The sequence below is a fragment of the Spermophilus citellus genome, assembly GCF_964194105.1.
Source record: "Spermophilus citellus genome assembly, chromosome: X".
NCBI lineage: Eukaryota > Metazoa > Chordata > Mammalia > Rodentia > Sciuridae > Spermophilus > Spermophilus citellus.
Window position 1 is genome coordinate 8,788,513 of NC_138190.1, and position 27,643 is coordinate 8,816,155.

A 27,643-nucleotide genomic window follows, 5' to 3' on the forward strand; every position below is an offset into this window, starting at 1 on the left:
GGTCTGAGAAGAAGGAGGCAGGTTTTTCTTGCCCCTAGACTGTCGCGGGTTTGGACTTTGCCAGAGTAGAGACATTACAGGCAAATCCAAGGCTTCCCTGCAGGAAATGCCTAGTGCTGAAACTCACAGCAGGTTGAGTGTTGATTGCATTATTCAGTATTCCCTGGAAGTGGTGAGAAGGAAGGACCCTCTCTATAGCAGCAGGATGAGGAATTTGAATCTGCCAGCCCTGGTGGCCCAATGGACAGACAGTAAGAAGAGCATGTCTGCTTGTTTGTTTGTTTTTACAACACAGGGTCTTGATGTGTTGCCCAAGCTGACTTCAAAGTCATGGGCTCCTACAGTCTTCCTGTCTCTTGGCCACCCAAGTAGCTGGGACTACAAGCACATGCCACTGCTCCTGGCCTAGAAAGGGCATGATTAAAGGGCTACCAGTATTTCAGGATGAAGCCCATGCTGTAGGATTTCCACATGCTTTGGCAGGGAATCCACTGGAAACAAGCATGTGAGGCTGGGGAGAATGTGGGGCTAGAGAAAGACAAGGGAATGATCAGTGCTGACGTGATCACTAAAACACCAGGAAGGGCCACCATCAGTGTAGAGCAAGCAAGGACTGAGCAGTGTAACATGGCTAGAGCAGCCAGGGGAGAGTGGGGGGTTTGTTGTGTCCTCTTTGGGGTATCAGAGACCTGAATATGTTTATGGGAAGAAGAAAGAGTTAGGAAACTGCTGCATAAATAAATAGAGGCTAGTGGTTCAGTCTGGGTCCTGAAGATAGGGGTGGAATCCGAATCAAATGCAGAGGCAGAAATGCAGGATTGCAGGAGAAAGGCTGAAGGAGGGAGATAAGTAAAGGAAGAGAAAACATGGCACTCAGGGAGGGCAGTTGGAGTCCTTCATAGTGAAGGTAAGTCATACTTGTCTTGCGAGAGTAAAAGGTGAGGTGAGGTGCTAGGAATGTGCAGGGGCTTGCAAATCATGAAAGTATAAAAGCAGCAGCTTGAAGCAGGTCAACAGTCCACGAGAAATCCAACAAAACAGTCCCGTAGTCGTTAGAAAATCTGATGCTGGAAGCTACTCAACTATTTTATGTTCTGTTAGGTATTGATCAGAAAGAACTTGGAGAACAAAAGGAAGATGAAAAATCATGGGAGCAGCAAATGAAAGAACGAAGGCAAAGAGAAGAACGAAGGCAGAGTGAACGGCAAGAAGCTCTAGAAAGGGAACGAAGAGAACTGGAAAAACTGGATCAGGAAAGGGTAATATGTTTGGCTTAAGTCTCTGTAGTAGTTTCTCCATTGAATGCCTTCAGAAGGTACCCGGAGCTCAGAGGTGAGCCAATGGTGTCCAGAAATCCTAAGTGACAGGTAATGGAAGAGGCCTCCCCTCCTCTCCTTATCATACTATCACGAGAAAGGCTGGAGAGCATACACCTTCTGAGTGTGATGATAAAGGATGGCTCTGTGGGGGGGTTTTAATGTTTATTTATTTATTTTAGTTGTAGTTGGGCACAATACCTTTATTTTATTTATTTTTATGTGGTGCTGAGGATTGAATCCAGGGCCTCGTATGTGCTAAGCAAGCACTCTACCGTTGAGCCATAACCCCAGCCCAAGGATGGCTTTTGAAAGCATTTTTTGCATACGTGCTCATCTGATCTTTAAACTCATAGGGCTATGAGGTGGACTATGTTTTGCTGTGGAGCTTCCCTTTATAGATGGGGTTTAAAGAAGAGGCTTCCTAAGTCAGCTAGCTAGGACTAGAAGAACCAGGGGAGACAGGTGCCAGGCCCCAACTGCTTCCAGACATACATAATTCCCATAGTTCTCTTTTTGCCTTCTGTGGCCTGATTTTAGTCCTAGGCAGATGGATTACTCTGGCCATTTAGCATGATTGCCAAGTCTTGCTTAAATTAATCTTCCATATGAATGTTCCCTGGACTCCTGGATAATTTGGGTCTAAAAGCACAGTACACTTTAGGCAAATTAATGCCTTCCTTCATTGGGATGTGTTCATCTCCCTTTGATGGTAGCAGTGACTTTAATTTAAAGATATATATTTTATAGGTATAATTATATTTATGTATATATTTTTATATATGGTACTCTAGAATGCAGTTTTACTTTACAGGATCAGGTTTATAGTACTATGGTTTTTAAACACTGAATACTTTTAAAATATATCTATTTCCTCTTTGGGCCCCCATCTATTTTATAGAGAATGATTGAAGAATCACTGAAGATTGAAATGAAAAAAGAATTAGAAATGACTGTTCAAGATGTGAGAGACAAATCTACTCATGGAGAAAATCCTTTAGAGAAATATATGAAAATCATCCAGCAGGGGAAAGACCAAGAGTTATCTGCAGATAAGGTGCCTATGCTTTGGAGGGGAATCTAGGTGACAGAGGGGTTGGGGGATGGCACCAAGGGCTTCTGTGATTTAACTCCTAGGGACAGGAATCTGTTTTCTTTACTGAAGACAAAAATTATTAAAAGTACAGAAAATCCACACTTCAAATGGGCCCTCAACCCTTCAATATATTATGCGCTTTTGGCAAAATTTCATAGTTTGTGTTTCGGTAGACCATTGAAGAGATTTTGCTTTAAGATTGAATTATAGGTATTGAAAGTGTATACCAGTTTATTTTGATGTGCTGCTAAATTTCCTGTTTAAAAGTCAACTCTTTTGAGACTCAACATTGCAGAAATACTTCAGAGAAATCAAAATGTTTAATAAAATTAATTCATATCTAATTTCAAAATTCTTTTGTGCCAGAGCTCAAAAAACATAACCAGAGAATGCTCAGTAGTGGACACACTGCTATCCAGTGACAAGGATGAAAGGTATGGTTTTCCTAAACATTGCTCTTTTTTTTTTTTTTTTTTTTTTTAATTAGATTATGCTCAGTTTATTTCAAATAATGAACTTGGTCTTAATATTTATAAAAATTGACTAAAAGATAATTAGTCCAAAGCAGTTTGTGGCTGAGCAATTTCTTTTTTTTTTCCATATTTTTCTTTGTTTTTTTTTTTTTTATTGGTTGTTCACAACATTACAAAGCTCTTGACATATCATATTTCATACATTAGATTGAAGTGGGTTATGAACCCCCAATTTTACCCCAAATGCAGATTGCAGAATCACGTCGGTTACACATCCACAATTTTACATAGTGCCCTATTAGTAATTGTTGTATTCTGCTACCTTTCCTATCCCCTACTATCCCCCTTCCCCTCCCCTCCCATCTTCTCTCTCTACTCCATCTACTGTAATTCATTTCTCTCCTTGTTTATTTTCCCATTCCCCTCACAACCTCTTATATGTAATTTTGTATAGCAATGAGGGTCTCCCTTCATTTCCATGCAGTTTCCCTTTTCTTTCCCTTTCCCTCCCACCTCATGTCTCTGTTTAATGTTAATCTTTTCTTCCCGCTCTTCCTCCCTGCTCTGTTCATAGTTGCTCTCATTATATCAAAGAAGACATTTGGTATTTGTTTTTTAGGGATTGGCTAGCTTCACTAAGCATAATCTGCTCTAGTGCCATCCATTTCCCTGCAAATTCCGTGATTTTGTCATTTTTTAGTGCTGCGTAACATTCCATGGTGTCTAAATGCCACTTTTTTTTATCCATTCATCTATTGAAGGGCATCTGGGTTGGTTCCACAGTCTAGCAATTGTGAATTGTGCTGCTATGAACATCGATGTGGCAGTATCCCTGTGGCATGCTCTTTTAAGGTCTTCAGGGAATAGTCCGAGAAGGGCAATAGCAGGGTCAAATGGTGGTTCCAATCCCAGCTTTCCCAGGAATCTCCATACTGCTTTCCAAATTGGCCGCACCAATGTGCAGTCCCACCAGCAATGTACAAGTGTACCCTTTTCTCCACGTCCTCGCCAGCACTTGTTGTTGTTTGACTTCATAGTGGCTGCCAATCTTACTGGAGTGAGATGGTATCTTAGGGTGGTTTTGATTTGCATTTCTCTGACTGCTAGAGATGGTGAGCATTTTTTCATGTACTTGTTGATTGATTGTATATCCTCCTCTGAGAAGTGTCTGTTCAGGTCCTTGGCCCATTTGTTGATTGGGTTATTTGTTATCTTATTGTCTAATTTTTTGAGTTCTTTGTATACTCTGGATATTAGGGCTCTATCTGAAGTGTGAGGAGTAAAAATTTGTTCCCATGATGTAGGCTCCCTATTTACCTCTCTTATTGTTTCTCTTGGTGAGAAAAAACTTTTTAGTTTAAGTAAGTCCCATTTGTTGATTCTTGTTATTAACTCTTGTGCTATGGGTGTCCTATTAAGGAATTTGGAGCCCAACCCCACAATCTGTAGATCGGAGCCAACTTTTTCTTCTATCAGACGGAGAGTCTCTGATTTGATATCTAGCTCCTTGATCCACTTTGAGTTGACTTTTGTGCATGGCGAGAGAAAGGAATTCAGTTTCATTTTGTTGCATACATATGGATTTCCAGTTTTCCCAACACCATTTGTTGAAGATGCTATCCTTCCTCCATTGCATGCTTTTAGCCCCTTTATCAAATAGAAGATAGTTGTAACGTTGTGGATTAGTCTCTGTGTCCTCTATACTATACCATTGGTCCACCTGCCTGTTTTGGTACCAGTACCATGCTGTTTTTGTCACTATTGCTCTGTAGTATAGTTTGAAATCTGGTATCGCTATACCGCCTGATTCACACTTCCTGTTTAGAATTGCTTTTGCTATTCTGGGTCTTTTATTTTTCCATATGAATTTCATGATTGTTTTATCTATTTCTACAAGAAATGCCGTTGGGATTTTGATTGGCATTGCATTAAACCTATAGAGAACTTTTGGTAATATCGCCATTTTGATGATGTTAGTTCTGCCTATCCATGAACAGGGTATATTTTTCCATCTTCTAAGATCTTCTTCTACTTCTCCCTTTAGGGTTCTGTAGTTTTCATTGTATAAATCTTTCACCTCTTTTGTTAGGTTGATTCCCAAGTATTTTATTTTTTTTTGAGGATATTTTGAATGGAGTGTTTTTCCTCATTTCCGTTTCAGAAGTTTTGTCGCTGATATACAGAAATGCCTTTGATTTATGTGTGTTGATTTTATATCCTGCCACTTTGCTGAATTCATTTATTAGTTCTAGTAGTTTCTTTGTAGACCCTTTTGGGTCTTCTAGGTATAGAATCATGTCATCCTCAAATAGACATAATTTAAGTTCTTTTTTTCCTATTTTTATGCCTTTAATTTCTTTCGTCTGTCTAATTGCTCTGGCCAGTGTTTTGAGAACTATATTGAATAGAAGTGGTGATAGGGGGCATCCCTGTCTTGTTCCAGATTTTAGAGGGAATGCCTTTAACTTTTGTCCATTCAGAATGATGCTAGCCTGAGGCTTAGCATAGATAGCTTTTACAATGTCAAGGTAAGTTCCTGTTATCCCTAGTTTTTCTAATGATTTGAACATAAAGGGATGCTGTATTTTGTCAAATGCTTTCTCTGCGTCTATCGAGATGATCATATGGTTCTTATCTTTAAGTCTATTGATGTGGTGAATAACATTTATTGATTTCCGTATATTGAACCATCCTTGCATCCCAGGGATGAATCCTACTTGATCATGGTGCACAATTTTTTTGATGTGCCCTTGTATCCGATTCGCCAGAATTTTATTGAGGATTTTTGCGTCTAGGTTCATCAGAGATATTGGTCTGTAGTTTTCTTTCTTTGAGATGTCTTTGTCTGGTTTCGGAATCAGGGTGATGTTGGCCTCATAGAATGAATTTGGAAGAGCTCCCTCTTTTTCTATTTCCTGAAATAACTTGAAAAGTATTGGTATTAATTCTTCTTTAAAGGTTTTGTAAAACTCCGCTGTATACCCATCCGGTCCTGGGCTTTTCTTGGTTGGTAGTCTTTTGATGGCTTCTTCAATTTCATCCATTGATATTGGTCTGTTCAAATTGTGTGTATCCTCCTGACTCAGTCTGGGCAAATCATATGACTTAAGAAATTTATCGATGTCTTCACTATCTTCTATTTTATTGGAATATAGGTTTTCAAAATAATTTCTAATTGTCTTCTGTATTTCTGTAGCATGTTTTGTGATATTGCCTTTTTCATCCCGTATGTTAGTAATTTGAGTTCTCTCTCTCCTTCTCTTCGTTAGCATGGCTAAAGGTCTGTCGATCTTATTTTTTCGAAGAACCAACTTTTAGTTTTGTTAATTTTTTCAATAGTTTCTTTTGTTTCAATTTCATTGATTTCCGCTCTGATTTTAATTATTTCTTGCCTTCTGCTACATTTGCTGTTGTTTTGCTCTTCCTTTTCTAGGGCTTTGAGATGAAGTGTGACCTCATTTATTTGTTGTTTTTTTCTTTTTTTGAGGAATGACCACCAGGCGATGAATTTTCCTCTTATAACTGCTTTCATTGTGTCCCATAGATTCCGATATGTTGTTTATGTATTTTCATTTATCTCTAAGAATTTTTTTTTGAATTTTTTAATATTTATTTTTTAGTTTTCGGCGGACACAACATCTTTGTTTGTATGTGGTGCTGAGGATCGAACCCGGGTCGCACGCATGCCAGGCGAGCGCACTACCGCTTGAGCCACATCCCCAGCCCCTCTCTAAGAAGTTTTGATTTCCTCCTTTATGTCTTCTGTAACCCATTGATCATTCATTAACATATTGTTGATTTTCCATGTGATGTAGGATTTTTCCTTCCTTCTTTTATCATTGATTTCCAGTTTCATTCCATTATGATCAGATAAAATGCATGGTATTATCTCCACCCTTTATATTTACTAAGGGTTGCCCTATGGCATAATATATGGTCTATTTTTGAGAAGGATCCATGTGCTGCTGAGAAAAAAGTATATCCATTTGATGATGGTTGATATATTCTATATATGTCAGTTAAGTCTAGGTTATTGATTATGATATTGAGTTCTATAGTTTCTTTATTCAACTTTTGTTTGGAGGATCTGTCCAATGGTGAGAGAGGTGTGTTGAAGTCACCCATAATTATTGTGTTGTGGTCTATTTGATTCTTGAACTTGAGGAGAATTTGTTTTATGAATGTCGCAGCACCATTATTTGGTGCATAAATATTGATAATTGTTATGTCTTGTTGGTGAATGGTTCCTTTTAACAGTATATAATGTCCTTCCTTATCCCTTTTGATTAACTTAGTCTTGAAGTCGATTTTATTCAATATGAGGATGGCCACCCCTGCTTGCTTACGAGGACCGTGTGCGTGGTATATTTTTTCCCATCCTTTCACCTTCAGCCTGTGTATATCTTTTCCAATCAGATGTGTCTCCTGGAGGCAGCATATTGTTAGATTCGTTTTTTTAATCCATGATACCAGCCTATGTCGCTTTATTGGAGAGTTTAAGCCATTAACATTCAGAGTTACTATTGATATATGGTTTGTACTTCCATCCATGTTTGATTATTTATCCTTTTTTAAAAAAAATTTAGTTTGTTTCTCCATGATTATCTTTCCCCTCGTCCTCTGTCTTTACCGAGGCACTTCCTACTGATGGTTTTGGTTATTGTTTTTCATTTCTTCCTCGTGTAGTGTTTTGCTCAAAATGCTTTGCAATGCTGGTTTTCTGGCTGCAAATTCTTTTAACTTTTGTTTATCATGAAAGATTTTTATTTCGTTGTCATACCTGAAGCTTAATTTTGCTGGATACAGAATTCTTGGTTGGCATCCATTGTCTTTCAGTGTTTGAAATACCTTGTTCCATGACCTTCTTGCTTTCAGCGTCTGTGATGAAAAATCCGTTGTTAACCTTATTGGTTTACCCCTGAATGTAATCTGTCTCCTTTTTCTTGTAGCTTTTAATATTTTCTCTTTGTTCTGTATATTGGATATCTTCATAACAATGTGTCTTGGCATTGGTCTACTGTGATTTTGTGTGCTCGGTGTCCTGTATGCATCTTCAATTTGTATATCTGTTTCCTTTTTTATTTCTGTAAAGTTTTCTGTAATTATTTCATTCAGCAGGTTACTCATTCCCTTGGTTTGAATCTCTGTACCTTTTTCTATCCCGATGACTTGTAAGTTTGGTTTTTTTATGTTATCCCATAACTCTTGGATGTTTTTCTCGTGATTTTTTACCAGCCTTTCTGAGTTGGCTAGACTCTTTTCAAGATGATATATTTTGTCTTCATTATCTGACGTTCTGGCTTCTACTTGCTCCACTCTGTTAGTGATACTCTCAATTGAGTTTTTAATTTGGTTTATCGTTTCCTTCATTTCTAGAATTATTGTTTATTTTTTACAATCTCTATCTCCTGATAAAGATGCTTAACTTCTTCTTTTATCTGTTTCTGTAATTCATTCTCAATGTGTTCTTTCGCTGCTTGAATTTGCTGTCTTGTATCCTCTTTAAGGTTCCATTCCATCTGTCTAAGGTGTTCCTTGAGTTCTTTATATGACCATTTTTCTGATGACTCTAGGTCCTCCTGAATATTTAGGCTGTCCTGCATTGTTTGTACTCCTTTTCTTCCTTGCTTTTTGAAGCTGCTCATGTTACTTCTTGTTCTGTTTGACTGATGAGTTACTGTTTACTCCTATAAATTTATTAGATGCTTGGGAGGAAAGGTATTAGAAGGGAAGGGAAGAAGTCACTAAAGAGAATGAGAGTAAGCAGGTAGAATTCAAGGAAGGGGGGGTAAGATAATTGAAAAGAAATGAAAAGACAAAAGAAGAAAAAAAATAGGAAATTAAAAAAGAAAGAATTTTAAAAAATAATAATTAAAATTAGAAGAAAAAAATTTAAAAAAATTTTTAAAAAAAATTGAAAAAAACAAGAAAGATAAATGAAAATGAAAGAAAAACCCAAATCAAAAAAAAAGAGAAAAGAAAAAAAAATAATAAATGCAGTCTAAGAGTTTGATTAACTTCTCTTCCAGTAGGTAGTGCTGTGCCCACCAGGCCAAGTTTCTCCTGTCAATACGTGGGAACCGATCACTGTGCAGCAGCTCCTCCCAGACTGGGCGAGTCTCCAATCCTGAGTGCCTAGGGCCTCCTCTTGTGTCTAGTCACTTCCCACTTTTCCTCTAGCCAGTCCCCTCTCACAGGTGACACTCACCACAATGCTGGCTACACGCCAAGTCTGCTGCTCCCGGGAGCCCTGTTTTCATGAACGACTGGGCACACTCTCCCAGTTTGCCATTCCCTCAGACCCTAAGTTTGTAGAGCTTGGGGCTGAGAATCCTCAGCGAATTTTACTTGCCCTCCGGTAGCCAGTCCCCTGGTAGCTGGTGCAAGAGACCTCAGCTGTCAGCACTTGTGGGAGCAGTAGTTCCGCGCTGCGGGTCCCACGCCACCTCTGATTCCCTGGGTCTGGCTATTGTGCTCACGGGAGAGCTGGGAGGGGCCCTTAAGGTTTCCCTGATGTGTGGAGAGGGAAGGCTAGGGAATTACACACCTGTAGCCACAGGTTTCAATGAAGTTATCTCCTTCGCCGCAGTCTGATGACGTCCCTAAACATTGCTCTTTAGCAAACCATTAGTGCTCATTTTGTCAGCCCAACAGAAATGGTCAGATACTTGAACTTGCCTTTAAAAAGTTGAACTGGGCACTGTAGCCAGGGGAGGCTGAGGCAGAAGGATTGAAGCCAGCCTCAGCAACTTAGTAAGTTCTTGTCTCAAAATAAAAAGGGCTGAGATGTGGCTCAGTGGTTATGTGCCCCTGGGTTAAAAAATAAGATTGTGAATTTTTTTGTTTTGTTTTAAACTTGTGATGTTGATCCTGACACAAACTCTGAGAGCAAAAACCTTCCTCAAGGAAGGATGAGAACTTTAGGAAGGAGTCATAAAAGTGTCTAATTTTTGTTTCCTAATTTAGTTCCACAGGCTTTTCTCATGAAGAACCAGATGACATTTGGTAATCATGTTAGCTGCCCAGACTTCTCACATACAACAGTGAAGTTATGTAACCCATCATGCTTTCTAAATGTTTCTCTGTAACCAGATAAAATTCTTAATAAAAATTGTATTAATCCACTGGAGTGTGTTTTTTTTTAAACTAATCAAGTGAAATCTTTTCTCCAGCCATAGTTTCTCATTCATTACACTAAAATGAACTCCCCCCCCCCATTTTTGTCTTGGGTTATACTTATCTTACTGTGGGTGAACTACAGGCCTATATTTTGGAAGTTCAAGTCCTCTCCAAAGTGAGGCTACCACATATAGAACAGGAGGCTATCTTCCCCAATATGCTCAGGTTTTCCCTCTGATATAAAGTCAGACTTTTCCATTCTGGGGTCTAGAAATAACACATCTACTATGGTTTGAATGTTTGTCTCTCCAAAATTCATATGGTGGAACTTAACCCCAATGTGATGAGGCTAGAAAGAACTAGAAGGAACTAAGTAGGCCCTTTTGCCCTTCCACAGTTTGAATACGGCATTCATCCCCGTTGGTGGGGGCAGCTTGGAATCCGAGACCAGACCACGAACATGCAAGCCTGTTGATCTTGGACTACCCAACCTCCAAAAGTGTAAGAAATGCATTTGTTCTTTATAAATTACTCAGTCTATGAGATTTTGTTACAGCAGTAATAGAAGACTGAGATAACATCTTTATTGTGGAATCTTTGGTCTATTTTTGTTGGGGTAAGGGGTACTAGGAATTGAACCCAGGGGCACTGAGCTACATCCCCAGTCCTTTTTAAGGCAGACTCTTGCTAAATTGCTGAAGCTCGAACTTGCATGCCCAGCTGGTCTTCATTTTTAATGAATATACTTGTTGGTTTTTAAATGAGTAGATTCTCCCCAGTAACTCTAACTTTTCATCTCCTAAAAGTCAAGTTTTACAAGATGTAACTAGAAAAATCTGTCCCCCCAGAGGTTTCTACGTTTGGTGGCCCGATTACTTTGAATAATTAAAGAGACTGCTTGTGATCTTATCAGACCATAATTTAGTTTATTCAGGAGACTCACGTGACTTACGTTAATTGTACAAAATGCTGTTTAAACAGAAGGTACTAGGTAGGGTGACAAATAGCAGGCTAATTGGGCTCCCACTTGTTCTCCTGCCGGGTGTGAGCCAGGCGTGAATGAAGGGCGATGATCCAGAGTCAGCACCTCATTTAGAATGTCAGTGTGTCAATAATGACAAAGGCTGGTCCTCATTGAGAAAGGTCAGGTGTAGAATATCCAAATGCATAAGCATGCTGACAGATTAGTTTTAAAAAATTATAAAATGAAATCCTAGTAACAAATTTAGCTCTGCTGCTTCAAAGAGTAACTGTTACAACTAGATTGTTACATTTCCAAATAAATTCTTCTTTCACTCATCTTCCATACTTTGGGTTTGAAAATTAGCCAAGGGTACATGGACCCTGTTAAGGTTCCCCATTTCTACTTTGCCCAAGAGTAAGCCTTGTGTTAATCTTATCAGTAGATGGCTTTTATTTATTTTATTGAAGAAGCTAGTCAGAAAAATTCTATACTTTTCATTCATAGAACTCTATAAAGTGCTAGTGGCATTTTATGCAAAATATAGCCCAGTGGATTCCAATGTTTTCTTAAAATGCTCTCGCTGAAGAGTTTTGTCAGAAATAAAACAGCATTCTTAGATTTCTATGCAAATATGAAATCTTGATAATGCATATTTAAAAATGACACCATACTGAGGACAGAGAAAGATAGGATTTATGTATGGTAAAAAGGCAAGCAAATGAAGCCATAATTTTATTTCATTACTCTTAGTACATCACAACTATTTCCACCTAAATAGATCTTTAAAATAAGCATACACAAGTATTGACTATTATCTACAAATATTTATTGTAACACTTGAATAGAACTACAGGAAGCCCTTGGCACTGATAGAAAATATTGATTCACTTAGGTTACAAAAATTTATACATAGCAAAATTTAATGCTCTTTACATAAAAAATATTAGACTACTTCAACAAAACTTTCAAAAATTCCTGGTAATAGCTACCAGAATTAGAAAAGTAAAATTAGGCTTTAGACACTGCCTCTTCTAAAACACTGGACTCTAACAGCACCTCCACTGCTGGAAAAAAAAAATATTTAAGTCTGTCATGCAACAGGGAAACAAAACACTAAGCTACTTTGGAACTGTTCTACACAGAAGAGAGCTTCTTCCAATTTAAAAAACAAAAATCCAAATAGGCATTTTTAGGCATGAACCAAAAAAAAAAAAAAAAATCCAAATGAAATATTATACTTGATGTTCAATTTTAATAGCATCTTGATAAAGGTATGCTTCCTTTCATTTGAATACATTTCTGCACATGTATGTTTTTAAATCCAGGAAACAGCCAAACCACAAGTTAACTCTTAACATGAATATACATAGTTAACCCTATAGTATGCAGCCCCTTTGAAAAGCACTGATGCACCCAACAGCTATATGGATCATTTCAAAAAGAACAACACAAAGTTTACCATCACTAAAACCCAGTACCTATAGTCACTTAATGTTCTGGAACACAATGACTTAGAAGGCAAATTTCTTTTGAAATGGCTTAAACTCAAGCAGTTTTCTTGCCGAACATTAAACATTATTCCAGGAAACCAAGATAAGAATTGAAATGAAATAAATACCAACCCTAACTTAAATTATGTATTCAAGTCTATAAAAGTAGGAGGTTAGAGGTCTGTGGTCAATTTGCAGTTAGGTTTTTGATAGTTGGTATGAAACTGTAAACTCACCATTCAGACCACTTACAAATGGTTTAGAATGGTGGTCATTTTAATAAGGTAACACTTCTTAAAAATATTTATGGAACAAAATTCTGAAGGAGTTTGGGGCCTCTGGTTTTATAAATTCTTAGAAATTTCAGGCAAATACTCATTAAGGCAGAGCTGATGCTTATTTCCCAAGAAGAATGAAAACTGTCATTATCATTGTGTAAATGAAATTATAAAACTGATTCTGGAAAGCTTGTCACCAAGTCAGAATTCAGCTTCTTCTGTGTTAGGTTCAGCACAATTGTTGTAAGCTCTCGTTTTGTAGTATTTTTGAAAAATAGGTTTCTCATTAGCTGAGGAAATCAATGGGTCCTGGAATTGAGGAGTGCTAATTTGTTTTTTAAAGTCAGTCATAGGAATCACATTATCTTTGAGCCCAAGTTAAATAAATGTCAACTGGAACTTTACACCAATTCCATTTTATTTCCTATGTAGATTTTATTTTTTGAGGGCAGATAGCATGTGTGAATTTATGGTCACATCCCTTGATGCTGGCATGTTATAGGTCCCTATCAAGGAGTATGATGTATTCCCATTGCCTGTCTTGATAGAACTGCTCTAGCAATAAGTACACACATGCCACAAATTTTCAAAGGATGAACAGTTTGTCAAAAGTGTTGCCTTTTAAAATGGCTGACATGAAACCTCCAATATTTGTCCTAAAGAAAAAGATTTACCCACTGAAAGGTTTTCCTAGAGTACATCCCAGTAGCTTGAGACAGACAGTGAAATGTTGGTACGTCTACATTAGTTTGGTGGGATACACATCTGTACTGCAGAGCAGCTGATGATTTGTCAGAGCTGTAAAATCGTCGGCAGAAACACTCTGGCAAACATTTTATGTGTAAGAATTGAGTTGTTCTTTTGACCGAGACTGGATATCTTGCAGTTCCTGTTCTTCCTTTGCTTTGATATCCTGGTAAGCCTGCATTTTGCTCGCATCCTTTAAGTAAGCCCAGTTAGAAGACAGTATCATGAGGAAGTGGATCTGGAAAAGAAGGGTGAGCATGATGGCTAGTGAGCACGTGAGAAGGCAAAGCAAGCTGCTAGTCAGATTAGATGGACTCAACTGTAAAGGGGCAAGGGTTATTCGGTATTAATACTCATTCTGCTAGCAGAGCTGTCAGACACAGAGCATGCTCTACTAGTTGGCTTCATATTAAAAGGCTGAAGAAAAGTTAGTACACAAATATAGTGAACTTGGGGGGAAAATGGCCGAAGTTATTGTTAAGAAAAAGCAAAAATGAAACATAAGAGTGCTTTTTACCATTTTGAGGATAACTGTAAAGACTAATGCAGAAGTTCAGAAACCCGTTGTGTTTATTTTAATTAACTATAATGCAAAGATCTTTTCCACCTGTGGATAAAAAAAATCAATTCCCCCAAAGACCTAAAAGTGTGAACAATGTTTATTTTGAGTAATTAAACTACATATTTAACATGGAAAAATTAAATGTCAAAACCGAAATTAAGAACTATATAAGCAAAGCATGCAGTTTCTTAATTAACAAATTTTTAGTAGTGAAACTATTTTTCATTTTATAACTGCCATTATTTCGTTTCACAAAATGTAAAAATCCTCATTATCCTTTACAATTGATGTGGCACATACTTCTTTCCCATTTTCCCCATATTTCCTGCAAAATAAATCTATTTCAATTTCCTTGTATTTCTTACTTCCTTCACAACATATTTGAGACCTTCAGATTCAGGCCCAATTTCTCTTCCCATTAAAATCTTACATGCCATTTGACAACTAGCTATGAGGAAACAGTTACTACTCACCAAAGGACAACCATTTAAGGTTACCAATTTTGTAGGCTCTAAAGGAATGATTGTGTTATGCAAAAAAAAAAATAATAATTCATAGATCCTTTTTCAGAGAAATCAGATGGGTGACACCCTTTTTCTTCAAATTTTCATCTGCTTTATTTGTGGGGGCATTTATTTGGTAGTGAACCAGATGATAATAAAAAGTTGTTTTAAGTCAAATTTAAAATTTGCAAAATATCTTCTACAGTAACAAAACAAAATCCAGATTAAAACATTTCTTTTCATCTTCAGCACTTGTTCGCATTTTCATCACTGAAAGTGGTTATCAAGCAAGCATAAGTAACGGAAAATACAGGTATGTCAAAGCATTAATACTTCACTTAGATACTGCTCAACGTTTCTTTTCAAGAAAGTTTTTGAAAGGATGCTCACCAATGTCAGTAACTGAATGCTTTTCAAAATGTGGAAATAGCCACATCATTATTTTGTAATTCATGTATAGTAAGTCATATTATTCTAACATGCGAATGAGTTAACTGAAGCTATTTACAAATTACTGTAACAAAACTGCAGAAACAGACTCTGCTTTAGTCTGAAGTGTCAGTGATATTCACGCTACACAGTAGAGCTCTCTAAAGCTCCTTATTGGCCTTATGCAATTTAGAACTTAGTGCAGCAATCTTCCCGACTCTTAAACTTCAAAACCGCATAGTTATATGTGGTAGCCATCATGTAGATCAGCTGGTGGAAGAGAACAAAACAGGACAGTAAGATACAGGCAGTGAGGGCCGATGTCCCAACACTTCTAAGCTTGGGCAGGGATGGATGCCAGCTCATAGTCTATGGCGTTTCTTTTTGCCCCACTTCCAATCACAACAGATGGTTTCCACATCTAGCACACAAACTTTTTCTCATCACACATATACAATGTTAAGTCCTTGGCTCTACCCTCAGTAAGCTTATTAAAAAGCCTTGGATGTGTTTCAAGAATAATAAGATGAAGAGCTGGGTCAGCAGCATGAGAAAGATCAAGTTCAACATCTTATTTCCCCTCATCTTTCCAAAACTGCCTGCTCAGCAGCAATTAGTTCTCTTCCTGCCTGTTGCTCAGCCAAGAGAATAAGTCACCACCATGAATTCATAAGTTGTGCTTTTCGTAGTATATCATGGGAATGAATGACTTAATGGTTAGAATAACTGGGAATGAGTCACTTCCGAGCATCTGAGATCTCCCCTTGCTCTACCAATCTTTTTTTTTTTTTAACTTTATGTTTTAGTTGTAGTTGGACACAATACCTTTATTTTATTTATTTTTATATGGTGCTGAGAATCGAACCCAGGGCCTCACATGTGCTCTACCGCTGAGCCACAACCCCAGCCCCTGCTTTGCCAATCTTAATTGGTTTTCTTCACATCACAAACCAGGTAGCATCCCAAAATTACACGCATAAGGCCTATGTGTTTTATACAGTTGATTTTTATGAGCAGATTCCTAAAAATTTGCCTGCTGACTAAAATTTATTTGTGACCAAAACAATAGGCACTTGAGGCACTTCCTTAGTCAGTGGACAAGCACAGAGCAGTATAAGATTTGAGCTGAGGTTGAACAAGGTGACACTCTGCCACCTTGTTTCAGCTCAAACTGTAAGCAAGTGTCCTTGTGAAGGTCTAGCAAGCGCTGCCATTTAAGATGGCTCACAAGTAGACTGTGCTGTGCCTCAGAGATAATCTGCGTGTTAGACTTCATTCAGGCATGAGTGGTGGTGCTGTTGATTCATTAATGTTGAATTCATAGCCAACAATATATATATATATATATATTTTTTTTTTGGAGGGGTACCGGGGATTGAACTCGGGGGCAGTCAACCGTTGAGCCACATCCCCAGCCCTATTTTGGATTTTATTTAGAGAAAGAGTCTCACCGAGTTGCTTAACACCTCGGTTTTTGCTGAGGCTGGCTTCGAACTCTTAATCCTTCTTCCTCAGCCACCCAAGCCACTGGGATTACAGGCGTGTGTCACCACGCCCAGCAACAATATATATTAAATAAAGTGTCTTTACACTAAAACACACAAAACAAGGTTGTGTACTGACAAGTTGGTGAAGATATGACCAGAGGCTTATATCAACCCTACTCTATATTCCCCCTTAGGGGCCTGGTTCAATATTCAATATTTCAATGTTTGAAATGACTTTATATGTGTGGAAGTTCTGTTCTATAATGAGATCAATCATATATGTATACATCTGTATATATATATATGCATGCATATTTCCATATGCAAGTGAAGATTTCTTTACAAAGAAACGGGCAGTGCCTCACTTGAACAACTGTCCATGAATGAAGTCATGATACTAAGTACTAAATTGAGCATGCTAGGCCCAGTCAACCAGTGTTGGTACCCTCTCTTCTTTCCAGAGTCCAAATTATATCGCTTATAATCAATACCAAGGCAGCCACTACTACTTCCTATAAACTAGACATGAGGTAAGTTTATACGAGGTAAGTTTACCCAAGGCTGAGTGCCAGGATCCTTTGCTTCAGTAGGCTGGCAAAAGCTGGAAGGGAAATCTGTCATTTAGAGGCTTGGGGGAGGGGAGCTAGACTAGGGTGGTCCTGATGCACTTACTCACCAGGGCAATGACGGTGGCGCCAGCTCCAGCACAGGCCACAATGAACAGGTGATAGGACATGTAGAACTAGGAAAGAACAGGCAAGAGCGTAAGCATTTTCTGTGGACTTCATTGTCTACACCCATTTTGGGTGGAATCACCTGGGAAGCTTTAAAAACTTTCTGATGTCCAGGCTGCACCCCACACCAATTGAATGTGAACACCTAGGGGTTGGGCCTCAGCCATCAGTATATTTTAAGGCTCCCTGGTGACTGCAGTATGCAGCCAAGGTTAGGATAGGAGACTCTGCTTTGAGCCAATCCATTTTAGGGTAGGGGCCGACTATTCCCTTAACTCGTTGTCTTTCAAAAACACATCACATTGGTGTTTTCTTAACTATGCAAGTTCCCACTGGTGCATTTAAGAATTTTGCTTTATTAACAATTACAAGCCCATGTCTAAAGAATATTGTAGGATCAAGATAATTTAAATCCAAAGTCTTATGATATATTTCCAGTTAAGGATGAGTGTATAAGGAAATAACAGCAAGTTGTTCAGGAACCTGAAATGATTAATGGTGAACTCTAATTAAAAACTTGGTATATGCACAAATTCAGGAAAAATTTTCTATGAAAATTAATTGGTATTTTTTCTGTGACAAGTATTCTTTTTAAAAATTTCCAGAAAGAGAAGAATCAATTCTCAGATTTGTAGATTTGGGATCACTCCTAAATTACTGACAGAAGGAAAAGCTCATCAGTTCCTAAGGCCCTTCATGGAATGGGCTGGAACATATGAAATGACCATTTTTGTAGGCCAAAACTGATTGAATAGTGATGGTAACAAGAGTTCACTAGAGAGTCTGCATAAAAGAGCTGTCCATGATAGCATGTTGACCATCTCTCCTGCCTTTTACAGCTGGGAGAACCCTTTATCTCAGTCTAATCTATGAGGCCATCACCTATGAGCCCCCTAACCCATGGCAGGTTTACCTCATTTGTGTTGCAGATGTTCTCTAGGGCAGAGCCACATATTTTTCCTGGGAAAGCATTCCAAGGAATGATACCTGCAAAGTGAATCCCAATAGAAAGTTAGTGCCAATTAGTGCCTTGGGTGGGTTTTTGTTGTTTTGGCTTTTTTTTGGGGGGGGGGGTGCTGGGATGGAACTCAGGGCCTCACACATGGTAAGCATGCCCTCTACCATGGAGCTACATCCCCGGCCAACCTCATGTTCTTAACAGACCCCACCACTTGGCTGCCAATTGTAACAAAATTGTAGACTGTTCCTCAGCAACAGCTGAGGTGTCTGCTGTCTACAGAACAGGCTTTTTGGGATAGAGTAAGCCCTATTTGGACAATAGGCCAAGAGCAAAGTCACCTGGTCTCAGAGATTTAAACAGCTTGGTGTTTTTTCCTCCTACAAATTGTGCTTTGTTCAATTTTGAGTTGATATTTGTAAAGATTGTTTCAAAACTAGGTTTTCCCTATAGTGAATTTATTAACTGTATCTGCAAGGTGACCCATCAGAAAGCATTACATTAGATAAATTAGATAAATTTCCATATGAATGTTGTGGTGTGGCCTATTCAAGCTCTTGGCTAGTGGTCCACCTGTGAGAAGTGCCAAAATTGAGAGTACAAACTTGGAAACTTTAAGTTTATTGAAATCTAATAAAAAGTTTTGGATGTGTATTTTGGACGCCTGGGCTGAGGATGTAGCTCAGTGGTGGAGCAATTGCCTACATATACAAAACCTAGATTTAATCGCCAGCACCAGAAAAAAAAATTGTATATATGTGTTGGGAATATTTTTAAATTGAAAATCAAATTGGAAACTTAAAAAAAAAAAAAAAAAAAACCACTAGTGCCTCTCATCCCAGAGGATGGGACAAACAGTCTAGTTCTGTGATGTCTCTCTTATAATCCTGAGTCCCTTCTACAGCGACAGTTGTCCCTTGAGATACTGCTCTTTTACCTCTTTAATGCGTTTAAGTGTGTGCTTAAAAATTAAGTACAGTTCAATTTACACTTCTCCCAGGAGGTAAGGAAAGAGTATTTAAAAAACATAAAAAGTTCTTATTTCTTCCATCCCTGTGATGGCCCATAGTAAATCTTCATGCCTTAGAAGGATGGGAAACTATCGGTGAAGCCAGTGATTACAAGGCTAACTGGCTGGGCAAATACAGAGGACTTAAAAATATAATTATCGACCCCCAAAAATTTGTGGTGAAAAGTTATTTTTAAGGAAGAGGGAAATGATGCACATGTAAATATTTTTCCACAAATGCTTTAAAAACCAACTTCAGGATCTGCTTCTAAACCCATCATAAAGAACAGTGTTGTTTGGCATGGGACTTTGTGAGAAGAGGTTAGTGTGATGGGCAGTTTTAAGTTATTTCCATATTATGTTGTAAAACAAGGTGTTGAGAATAAGACACGTGAGAAAAACAAGCAAAAATGAAATATTCATCTGTTTCCAGAAAAGCTCTAGAAGGATAGTTACTTCTTCAGTTTTAATGAAGATCTCTTTTCTTATTTCTGCCAGGGAACAGATTTCCTAGCATCCTGGCTAGAAGCAGTAATTAGACTTCTTCCTTGAGATACTGCCTTCTCTCACAGCAGAAAGTTAAGTCTCAAATTAATTGACCAGAGGAACCCATGGCCCCTTCTGTGGCTTGTCACAAGGAACCAACCTTCATTCCCTATTTTGAGGATCCCATTCATGAGAATAAGCCATTTAAAGCAGTTTCCGAGAGCTGAAGGCAGTTTTCACAGCATATATACTGATGATTTAAAAATACATCTGGATTTATGTTGTGTTTTGGTATAGATAAAGTTTAAACAATTAGTCATTTTAAAAAAAGACTTTTAAGAGTTGGTTATAGAAATTAATTAGATTGTACAGTATGTATCATTTTAGATAAAAAGTCAGTTATAAAACTGAAAGAAAAATATTTTATAGTAGATACACAGAAGTCTGACTAAATTGCATTATAAAGTAATATTGCATTAAAAACATCTTTTACTGGGGCTGTGGCTGTGGCTCAGTAGTAGGGTGCTTGCCTTGTATTATGGCTCAGTAGTAGGGTGCTTGCCTTGCACTGGGTTTGATCCCCAGCACCATATAAAAGTAAATAAAGATATTGTGTCTCCATCTACAACTAAAAAAAATTTTTTTTAAAAAACATCTTTTACTAAACACTTAAAAATATAAAACTATTGAATGACATCCTTTAGCAAGTTAAAAGCCTCAGTAAAGCTTCCATCCAGAAAACAGTATATGAAGGGAAAGAGTGTAAACTATTCAATAGATGAATGTGTGAAACAGGTCATGGGTAAAGGGGATGCCTCTATAATAATTAAGGTCCAGATATATGCAACAAGACGACAAAAAATTAAGGGGGAGAAAATTAAAAAGAAGTACCATATTGCCGGACATCCACGCAGATCTGCTCCACACCCGCAGTCCCGTTGGTCTGCGGTGACTTGATGACTTCACAAGTTGACCATATGTTATAGAACATAAACACAGGCACTGCCGAGAAACCAAACACGCCCAGCCAGGCCACTCCAAGCACATAGGTGAGGAAAACAAACTAGGCCAAAAACAAGAGGAAGGAGAAAGAATCATCCTTTGCACCAGCGGGTCATCTCCCAGAGGAAGGACTGTGCAGTTCTTCTGTACTGGGCCCACCCAGTACAGAAGCCACGGATGCAGGATGCATTCTGGGAACCACACCCTGCTGTGGCAGCTAGAAGAAATGGCCAAGGTAGGGGAGCAGGGGAAGCTGGAGCTGACCATTCCCCTACATAGAGGATTTGAATGGTAATCCCCAGAGCCACCTTGGGGGCTTTTTCAGGTCTCTGTCTTAACCCCAAGAGGTGACCTTACTTATTCAAGGTCACAGAACTAATTAGTGACAGAGCCTCCCATGAGGCACTCTTTGTGAATTTGATAAGATACCCATTTTCCTCTAGTTTTCTAAGATTCACAGCAACTTTACAAGCAAAGCAATTGGTTTAGGAAAAAAGCTTCATGGTCCTCACCCACAAGTCACCATGGGCAATTCCAGGAAGAGGGTAATTGCAGTACTCAACTTTCATAACCTGTCTTGACTACCAATTTTCAGACAGCTTTGAAAGGCTGCCTCAAACATCTCATGGTATTTCTATTCGCAGAATGTGCACCCACAGGGCTTGTAGGCAGGTTCGAGTTCTACTTTGTTATTTTTTAAGCTCATGGTGAGACCTGAGGATTCTACCTAACTTTTTATACTGCAGGGAACACCTGGAAAGTGAGAGGCTGGCCTGGGGATCAGGCTCAAAGGGGCTACCTCCAGTTGGTCAGCCCGGTAAACTGCAGAAACAAGGCCTTTTTTCAGTATAGTTCCAGAAACATTTATAGTTCCAGAAACATTTGCATTTCTAAAAATACTCAAAGAAGCCGATTTCAGCAGTTTCATCTTCCTCCCCAGTGCCTGGGATCTGGCTGCTTCAGACTAAAGTTTTCTTTTGAAGGGGAAAGAAAAAGAAACCTTACAATCTTTCTAATAACACCACAAGGACTCAAAGGGGACTGTTGATTCTTGGTCTTGGTGAGTCTTTCCTTCTGGAGGAGGTCAGGGCTCCAGAGAGAAGGCCAGTGCCCTGCTGGGAGCTGTTCCTGTCACAGTGGCCTCCAGCATGCAGAGCTGCTTCCTCAGTGAGCTATTGGGATAGCCTCCCACAGAGACTGAGGAGAGCAAGGCCTTCTTGAACAGGGTCAGAGTTCATTTGTCTCCCCAACCTCATACAACTTTCTGACTTCAGCTGTTGCTTCAGTGCCTGTTACCAGCCCTATCCTCTGTATTGTGAGCCTAACCTTAAAAAGCCAAAGTGTGCCAGACACACACCTGTAATCCCAGCAACTTCTGAGGCTGAAGCAGGAGGATCGCAAGTTCAAAGCCAGCCTCAGCATGTTAGGCCCTAAAGCAACTTAGCAAGACCCTGTCTCAAAAAATAAATAAACAAACAAAAAGGGCTGGGGATATGGCTCTGTGATTAAGCACCCCTGGGTTCAATCACCGGTACCAAAAACAAAAAACAAAAAGTGTCACAAGAATCCCATTTGGGAGTAGAGATGCTCAGATCAACAAAGGACTAAACAGTCAGCAGATGAGTGGTTCATCCCTGCAAGAACACGGTTACACTCCCTGTGGAGACCGACTTGTCCTTGCAAGTGCTGTAATTCTTGTTCAAGCATTTTCACACAGGAGATTAGGCAAACAGATCCAAAAGAGGCCCAGCAGAGCCATTCTGAGGTCTCACAAATGGTGTCACTCAGGACAAAATTACAGGTTGGCATGCAGCCCCAGGCAGCTTAGGTTGTATGCTCCACTCCCTGTGGGGCCTATTTCTCATAGAAGGGGCAGGTCTGGGTGAAAGGCAGATTGTGGAGTTAGTCCCTGACCTGTGGATGTGAGGGAACCACAGAGACAGGCAGGACTGGGAGGGGCTGCATCTTTAGTCTCCAGCAGTAAACTTGATGTTCATAGCCTTATCTTACTTGTGCTAGGGGATATTAAGGACTTGGCAGGGTCCCTGCTGGAGGACAGTGGTACAGGAGAGAGCAGCAGCCTGAGGCAAAGTAGCTCAAGATGGCAGAAGGCAACCTGCCTAAGTTTGGAGCCTAGGCAGAAAACCAGCAGGTCTGGCTGAAGCACAGGGACCTATGTGTAGATTGAAGCAATGTGATAGGCTGCCTAGGCTTTTCCAGAGATCCTGGCCCAAGTGCCATTTGCCACAACTTTTGAGACGTTGGCTCAAATTTTTAAAGGGGGCATTTAAAGGAAGAATGATATTCTGATGGGACATAAGGTTACATTAAATTATCTGGACCCTTTGGGAGCATCACCTTGGCCATGGCCTTCCTTCTTGAACTCAAGATAATACTTACCTCCCTGGCCATTCTTCCTTAGTTCCCTGCTAGGGCTCCTTCTCCTTAGCCTAGCCAGTAGACAACATTGTGCCCCAGCACTGTCCCCCTCCACAAACCTCCTTGATGTCAACTTGTTCATGGCCACCACTCTTAAATGACCAACTCTTGGTCACCCTGGCCTAGAGCATTCTCAGAAATCCCATCCTAACCTTCTACATGACATATTAGGTAACTCCACCTGTTTCTTGGTGGTTACACCAAGCCCTAATGTGTCTCGTTGAATCTACTTTCCCCATCTCTAATGACACACACAGCCAGAGATTGGGCACTCATTACCTCCTCTCCTCCTCACTTCTCCGACTAAGCCCAGAGCCCACCTCCCCTGTCTTTGCATCTGCCCCTGTTCACCATCCTACTTCCTGAGCCAAGTTCACATCTCCATAGTGGCTCGGCCCTCTTGCTTACCTTCCTCTCTCAAATCTACCCTCCACAGGGAGATTGGTGATCTATGCATAACCCTCCCTCTCCCATGTCTTTGTCAATTTCATTCCTATCCTTGAATTTCACTCAAGGCCCTTCCTCATCTGATCCCTGGCCCTCCCAAGCAGTATTATTTCCCTCCTCCTCCAACAGACCCTTCCCTTCCAGCCTGGTCACAGGACTGGCTCCCTGGAGCCCCATCTGTTTTCTGGACCTCCCTGTCCTGTTCATGCTGGTTCCTCTTCCCCCATTTCTCGTGTGCGGTGTCAATTTCCTCTGCTTTGTGCTGGTGCAAAGCCCTCCCCGAATCTGCACTGAAACTTAAGGTATTCTGCGTCCCAGACCCAACACACCCCTCATGCCCATGCTACTGGATCACAGAGAATTCCACCCCAACTAGTGTGCCTCCCGCAGGAGGACTGTTACCAACAGTGGGCTCTCCCAGGCTTTTAAGCCAGACCCATGACAGTGGCACCCTCAGTCAGTGCTCCCCCTACCAGGGAACTTGTCACCCTGTGGTGACAGCAGGTATTTCCCTTAGGGGAGGCTGAACACTGAGACTGACATTTATTCCTTCGCATTAGTGCTTCTCTTGATTCCCAAAATGCTCTTACACCTGACTGTTCTTTCAAATGCCACAAACATAGCCAACTGCCTGTGAGACATTTTGACATAAGCATGCCATTATAAACTCAAATATAAATATTTTATCTTCAAACAAATGCAATTCAGCGTGTCAAAAATGAAACCCAATACTGGCTTCTTCCCTCCCAGCCCCACTACCACCACCAGGTTACCTTTTGTGATGTGGCACTTTCTAACCTTGTCTTTCCATTATTATTTTATTTTTAAGATTTGTCCTCTAGATCAAAGGGTATAAAAAGTCAGATAGGAAACGGTCTAGATTTGGGGGGCCTCATACAGTCTCCATTATAGCTACTTGGCTCTGCCACTGTGTAACAGGAAAGCAGCCAAAAGCCAGAAGCAAACAAAACATGGTTATGTGCCAATAAAACTACATTCACCAAAACTTGAATTTGTGTAATTTTCACATATCATGAAATAAAGATATAAACATTTTTCTCAGCTTGAACCATACAAAAATAGGCAGTAGGCCCCATATGGCCCACAGGTCATTCTTGGCTAACCCCCTCCTTTCCCTGTACCCCTTTAGATTATAAATAAACTCCTTGAGGAAGAACCTGTTTTAACCTTTGTACTTACCAGTGACTAGAGAAGTACAGCTAGGTGCTTGGTACAGTCTGTTTTGATAAATATTAATAGAAGGATCGTGACATTTATCATAGAACATGTGTTCTTTTTGTATTAGGGATTGAAATCTACCAGTGGGGCTACATCCCCAGCCCTTTACATTTTTTATCTTGAGATAGTATAAGTTGCTCAGGGCCTTACTAAATTGCTGAGACCGACCTCAAACTTGTGATCCTCTTGCCTTAGCCTCCTGAGTCACTGGGATTATAGGCGTGAACCACCACACACAGAAAACATGTATGTCTTTAGGGCCTCCAGTCATATTCAAAGACAAAAGGGAACCTTGGCTGATCTGAAAGTTATCTCCTCCTATAGTGGAAACACCACATGAATCTTCAGTACCCTTATCTGCATGTTCATAAAGGAAACATTTTACCATTACCAGCCATAAATTTTCATTTATCACCAATGACATGTTGAAGGTTTTCATGTTCTTGACTCTACATTGGAAGAACAATATTTGTGTCACAAACCCCCAACCACTCTCAGATAGCTGGTCAATTTTGCCAGAATAGCAAGGTTCGCACTCACCATTCCACTGATGCATCGGCCACAGGCGGTGGTTTTAAACTCCCCGTGTAGTTCTTTCACTGCACTGGTGGTGTAAAAGCCTTCTGCCAACAGAATGATGCCATACAAGAAGAAAAATGATGCGATTCCATAGATGACATACTGCATCAGTTGTATCCTAGGAAAAGAAGAAATCTTGAAACATTCAGTTCACTCTCAACTAGAAATTTTGTTTCTTGATTCTGAAGAGAGGACATGAGGTGAAGTTGCCTCCTTTGGCCCTAGCAGCCTCGTTGGGCATCCTGGGCAGGCACTTCCGCCCACCCTCATCAACCTGGGCCTGCCTGCCTTCCATAATGGGCTTATAGGTGAGGCATGGGAGAAATTTCGTTTGGTCAGGAGCAGGGCCCACTCAGAATCTCCGACTACTTTCCAAGTCCCATGCTGTGATTGATTAATTTTGAACTTAGCCATAGGCATTAAAGAGTTAAGTTACTTACCTGAGGATACACATGACAGGGCCCGCATTTGAACCTAGGCTCAATGGACAGCATGTTCCTTCCACCATCTCAAAATGCTTCCTACCCAGACCTAGTTACTCATAAAACTCAGCACTCGAGGCCTCTTTTTATTCTTTTTTTTTTTTTAATATTTTTTAGTTGTCAATGGACCTTTATTTATTTATTTATATGTGGTGCTGAGAATCAAACTCAGTGCCTCACACATGCTAGGCAAGCGCTCAACCACTGAGCCACAACCCCAGCCCTCAAGGCCTCCATAAGGAGGAACTTGGGCAGGTTTTTTTTTTTTACTGAAATACTTAGTATACGAGTGATAGTACGTCGAGTAAACTTAAGTTACAGAAAGTTAATTCACTACTAAGCTTGTCCTGTGAAAACTGAGAGACTGGAATGACAGTTCCTCAGCTTTGGCCACCATTGTAATCACCTGAGGAGCTTTAGAAAATTTAGATTTAGATCACATCCCTAGAGATGATGACTTGATTGGTCTGTTGAGGCATTGGGCATTTTTTAAAGCTCGGAAGTTTGAGAATCATGGATTGAGATCACTGGCAAATTAAATCAATACACATTTCCCAGGTTCAGTCTGGGCAAATATTTCTTCTCTGCACAATAGTACACAATGAGCCCCTTGTCCTGTTTGATCCCTCCTTATGACCCACCCCACTCCTGCTCATTTCTTTGGAGGACATTCATCAACAGATAATTCCCTAAGAACTCTTCCAAAATGGTTTCTTTATTCTACAAAAATTTAGCCGTCCCTTTTTTCATTCTGCTGGACAGGTTTCTTACAAGACAAACACTGAAACTTTGGAATTAAAGGAAAGAAAACAAAAATGCTAAATGAATGGGAAAGGCAGAATGTATTTCAAGGTAACATGTATATTGCTGCTGAGCTTGACAGTTATGAGATTCTATGCTTGGGAGTTATTAAGACTCCATTGAAAATTATTCCAGAACAGGAAGGCAGAGATTTGGGACTAAATCCTTGGCATATCTCCTTTTCTGCATTGGAGGATGCCCTGGGATTTATTCTTATACCAGAATAATTAACATTAAAATGTTACTCCTGTGGACTTAGAGTTGGGGTTAGTCCTCATGGAGCTCCTATCATTCCAAAGATGGCAGTCATCTATGACAAAACCATATGGTATCTGTTACCTAGGAACAATGTCAACTCTCTGATAAGATGATCAGCAGCACCGACCTGTCACTTTGTTACAGTGCCCTGTGTCCATTGCTGTGTAGAATTCCCTGTGTGCTTACCTTGCTGTTTCCAGGTGAGATCCCACCCCGGGGCCCATATGCCCCCCTTCCATGGACTTTATTCTATCTGCCTATAGTAAGCTTGAATTTAAAAAGCATCAGTTTTCTTTCAGAAGAGTATGTGGTATCTTCCAGAAAACATGTTGAAGTAGTTACATCTCACATACATTTTGCAAGGGAAGCAGACACTTACACTTCACTCAGCAAGGCATGGTCACTGGTGTTGGTGGAGAAGTGTTGCTCCAGAATGGCCACCGTGCCAGCGAGAGCCACATGCCCGCAGCCGCAGAACAAGGCGACTCCAGAGAAGCACAGGATGGTGGCCACCAGGGAGGCATAGGGGACTCCTCCCAGACACTTGATGCAGCATTCGAAGCAGCCTGGACCCAAAGGAGAGAAAGGCAGCTGTGATAGGCAGGGACACCTCTGGTCTTCCAGACCACCACCGATTAGCACTCAAGTTTCTACTCTTCCATCTCCCTCAGGCTCTACGGCTAACATCTCAACATCCCAAGGACCAGAGAAGAGGTTCCCATGGTCTCACATTCTCTGGGTGAAG

The 27,643-nt window shown here is 39.9% G+C and overlaps 2 protein-coding genes across 9 annotated transcripts in view; one reads left to right on the forward strand and one right to left on the reverse strand.

Annotated features, from left to right (window-relative positions):
* The window catches only part of OFD1 (OFD1 centriole and centriolar satellite protein), a 54,875-nt gene extending 44,438 nt beyond the window's left edge, over window positions 1–10,437 (forward strand). The window contains exons 20-23 of one of the 2 annotated variants that reach the window (XM_081277074.1): window positions 1,102–1,259; window positions 2,218–2,373; window positions 2,779–2,846; window positions 9,852–10,435. In XM_081277074.1, coding sequence (XP_081133200.1) covers window positions 1,102–1,259; window positions 2,218–2,373; window positions 2,779–2,846; window positions 9,852–9,894 — 425 coding nt within the window. In that variant the 3' untranslated portion in view covers window positions 9,895–10,435. Of the gene's footprint in view, window positions 1–1,101; window positions 1,260–2,217; window positions 2,374–2,778; window positions 2,847–9,851 lie in introns of both variants that reach the window. The other variant, XM_081277075.1, reaches the window with a different exon arrangement.
* The window catches only part of GPM6B (glycoprotein M6B), a 192,463-nt gene that overhangs the window by 15,784 nt on the left and 149,036 nt on the right, over window positions 1–27,643 (reverse strand). For 4 of the 7 annotated variants that reach the window (XM_081277077.1, XM_081277081.1, XM_081277076.1 and 1 more), the window contains 6 exons: window positions 27,278–27,464; window positions 25,319–25,475; window positions 20,543–20,714; window positions 18,112–18,185; window positions 17,141–17,206; window positions 11,466–13,721 (listed from right to left, as the gene is read on the reverse strand). In XM_081277077.1, the coding sequence (XP_081133203.1) occupies window positions 13,572–13,721; window positions 17,141–17,206; window positions 18,112–18,185; window positions 20,543–20,714; window positions 25,319–25,475; window positions 27,278–27,464 (806 nt within the window). In that variant the 3' untranslated portion in view covers window positions 11,466–13,571. Of the gene's footprint in view, window positions 1–11,465; window positions 13,722–14,723; window positions 15,248–17,140; window positions 17,207–18,111; window positions 18,186–20,542; window positions 20,715–25,318; window positions 25,476–27,277; window positions 27,465–27,643 lie in introns of those variants that run through there. The other 3 variants (XM_081277078.1, XM_081277082.1, XM_081277079.1) reach the window with 2 other exon arrangements.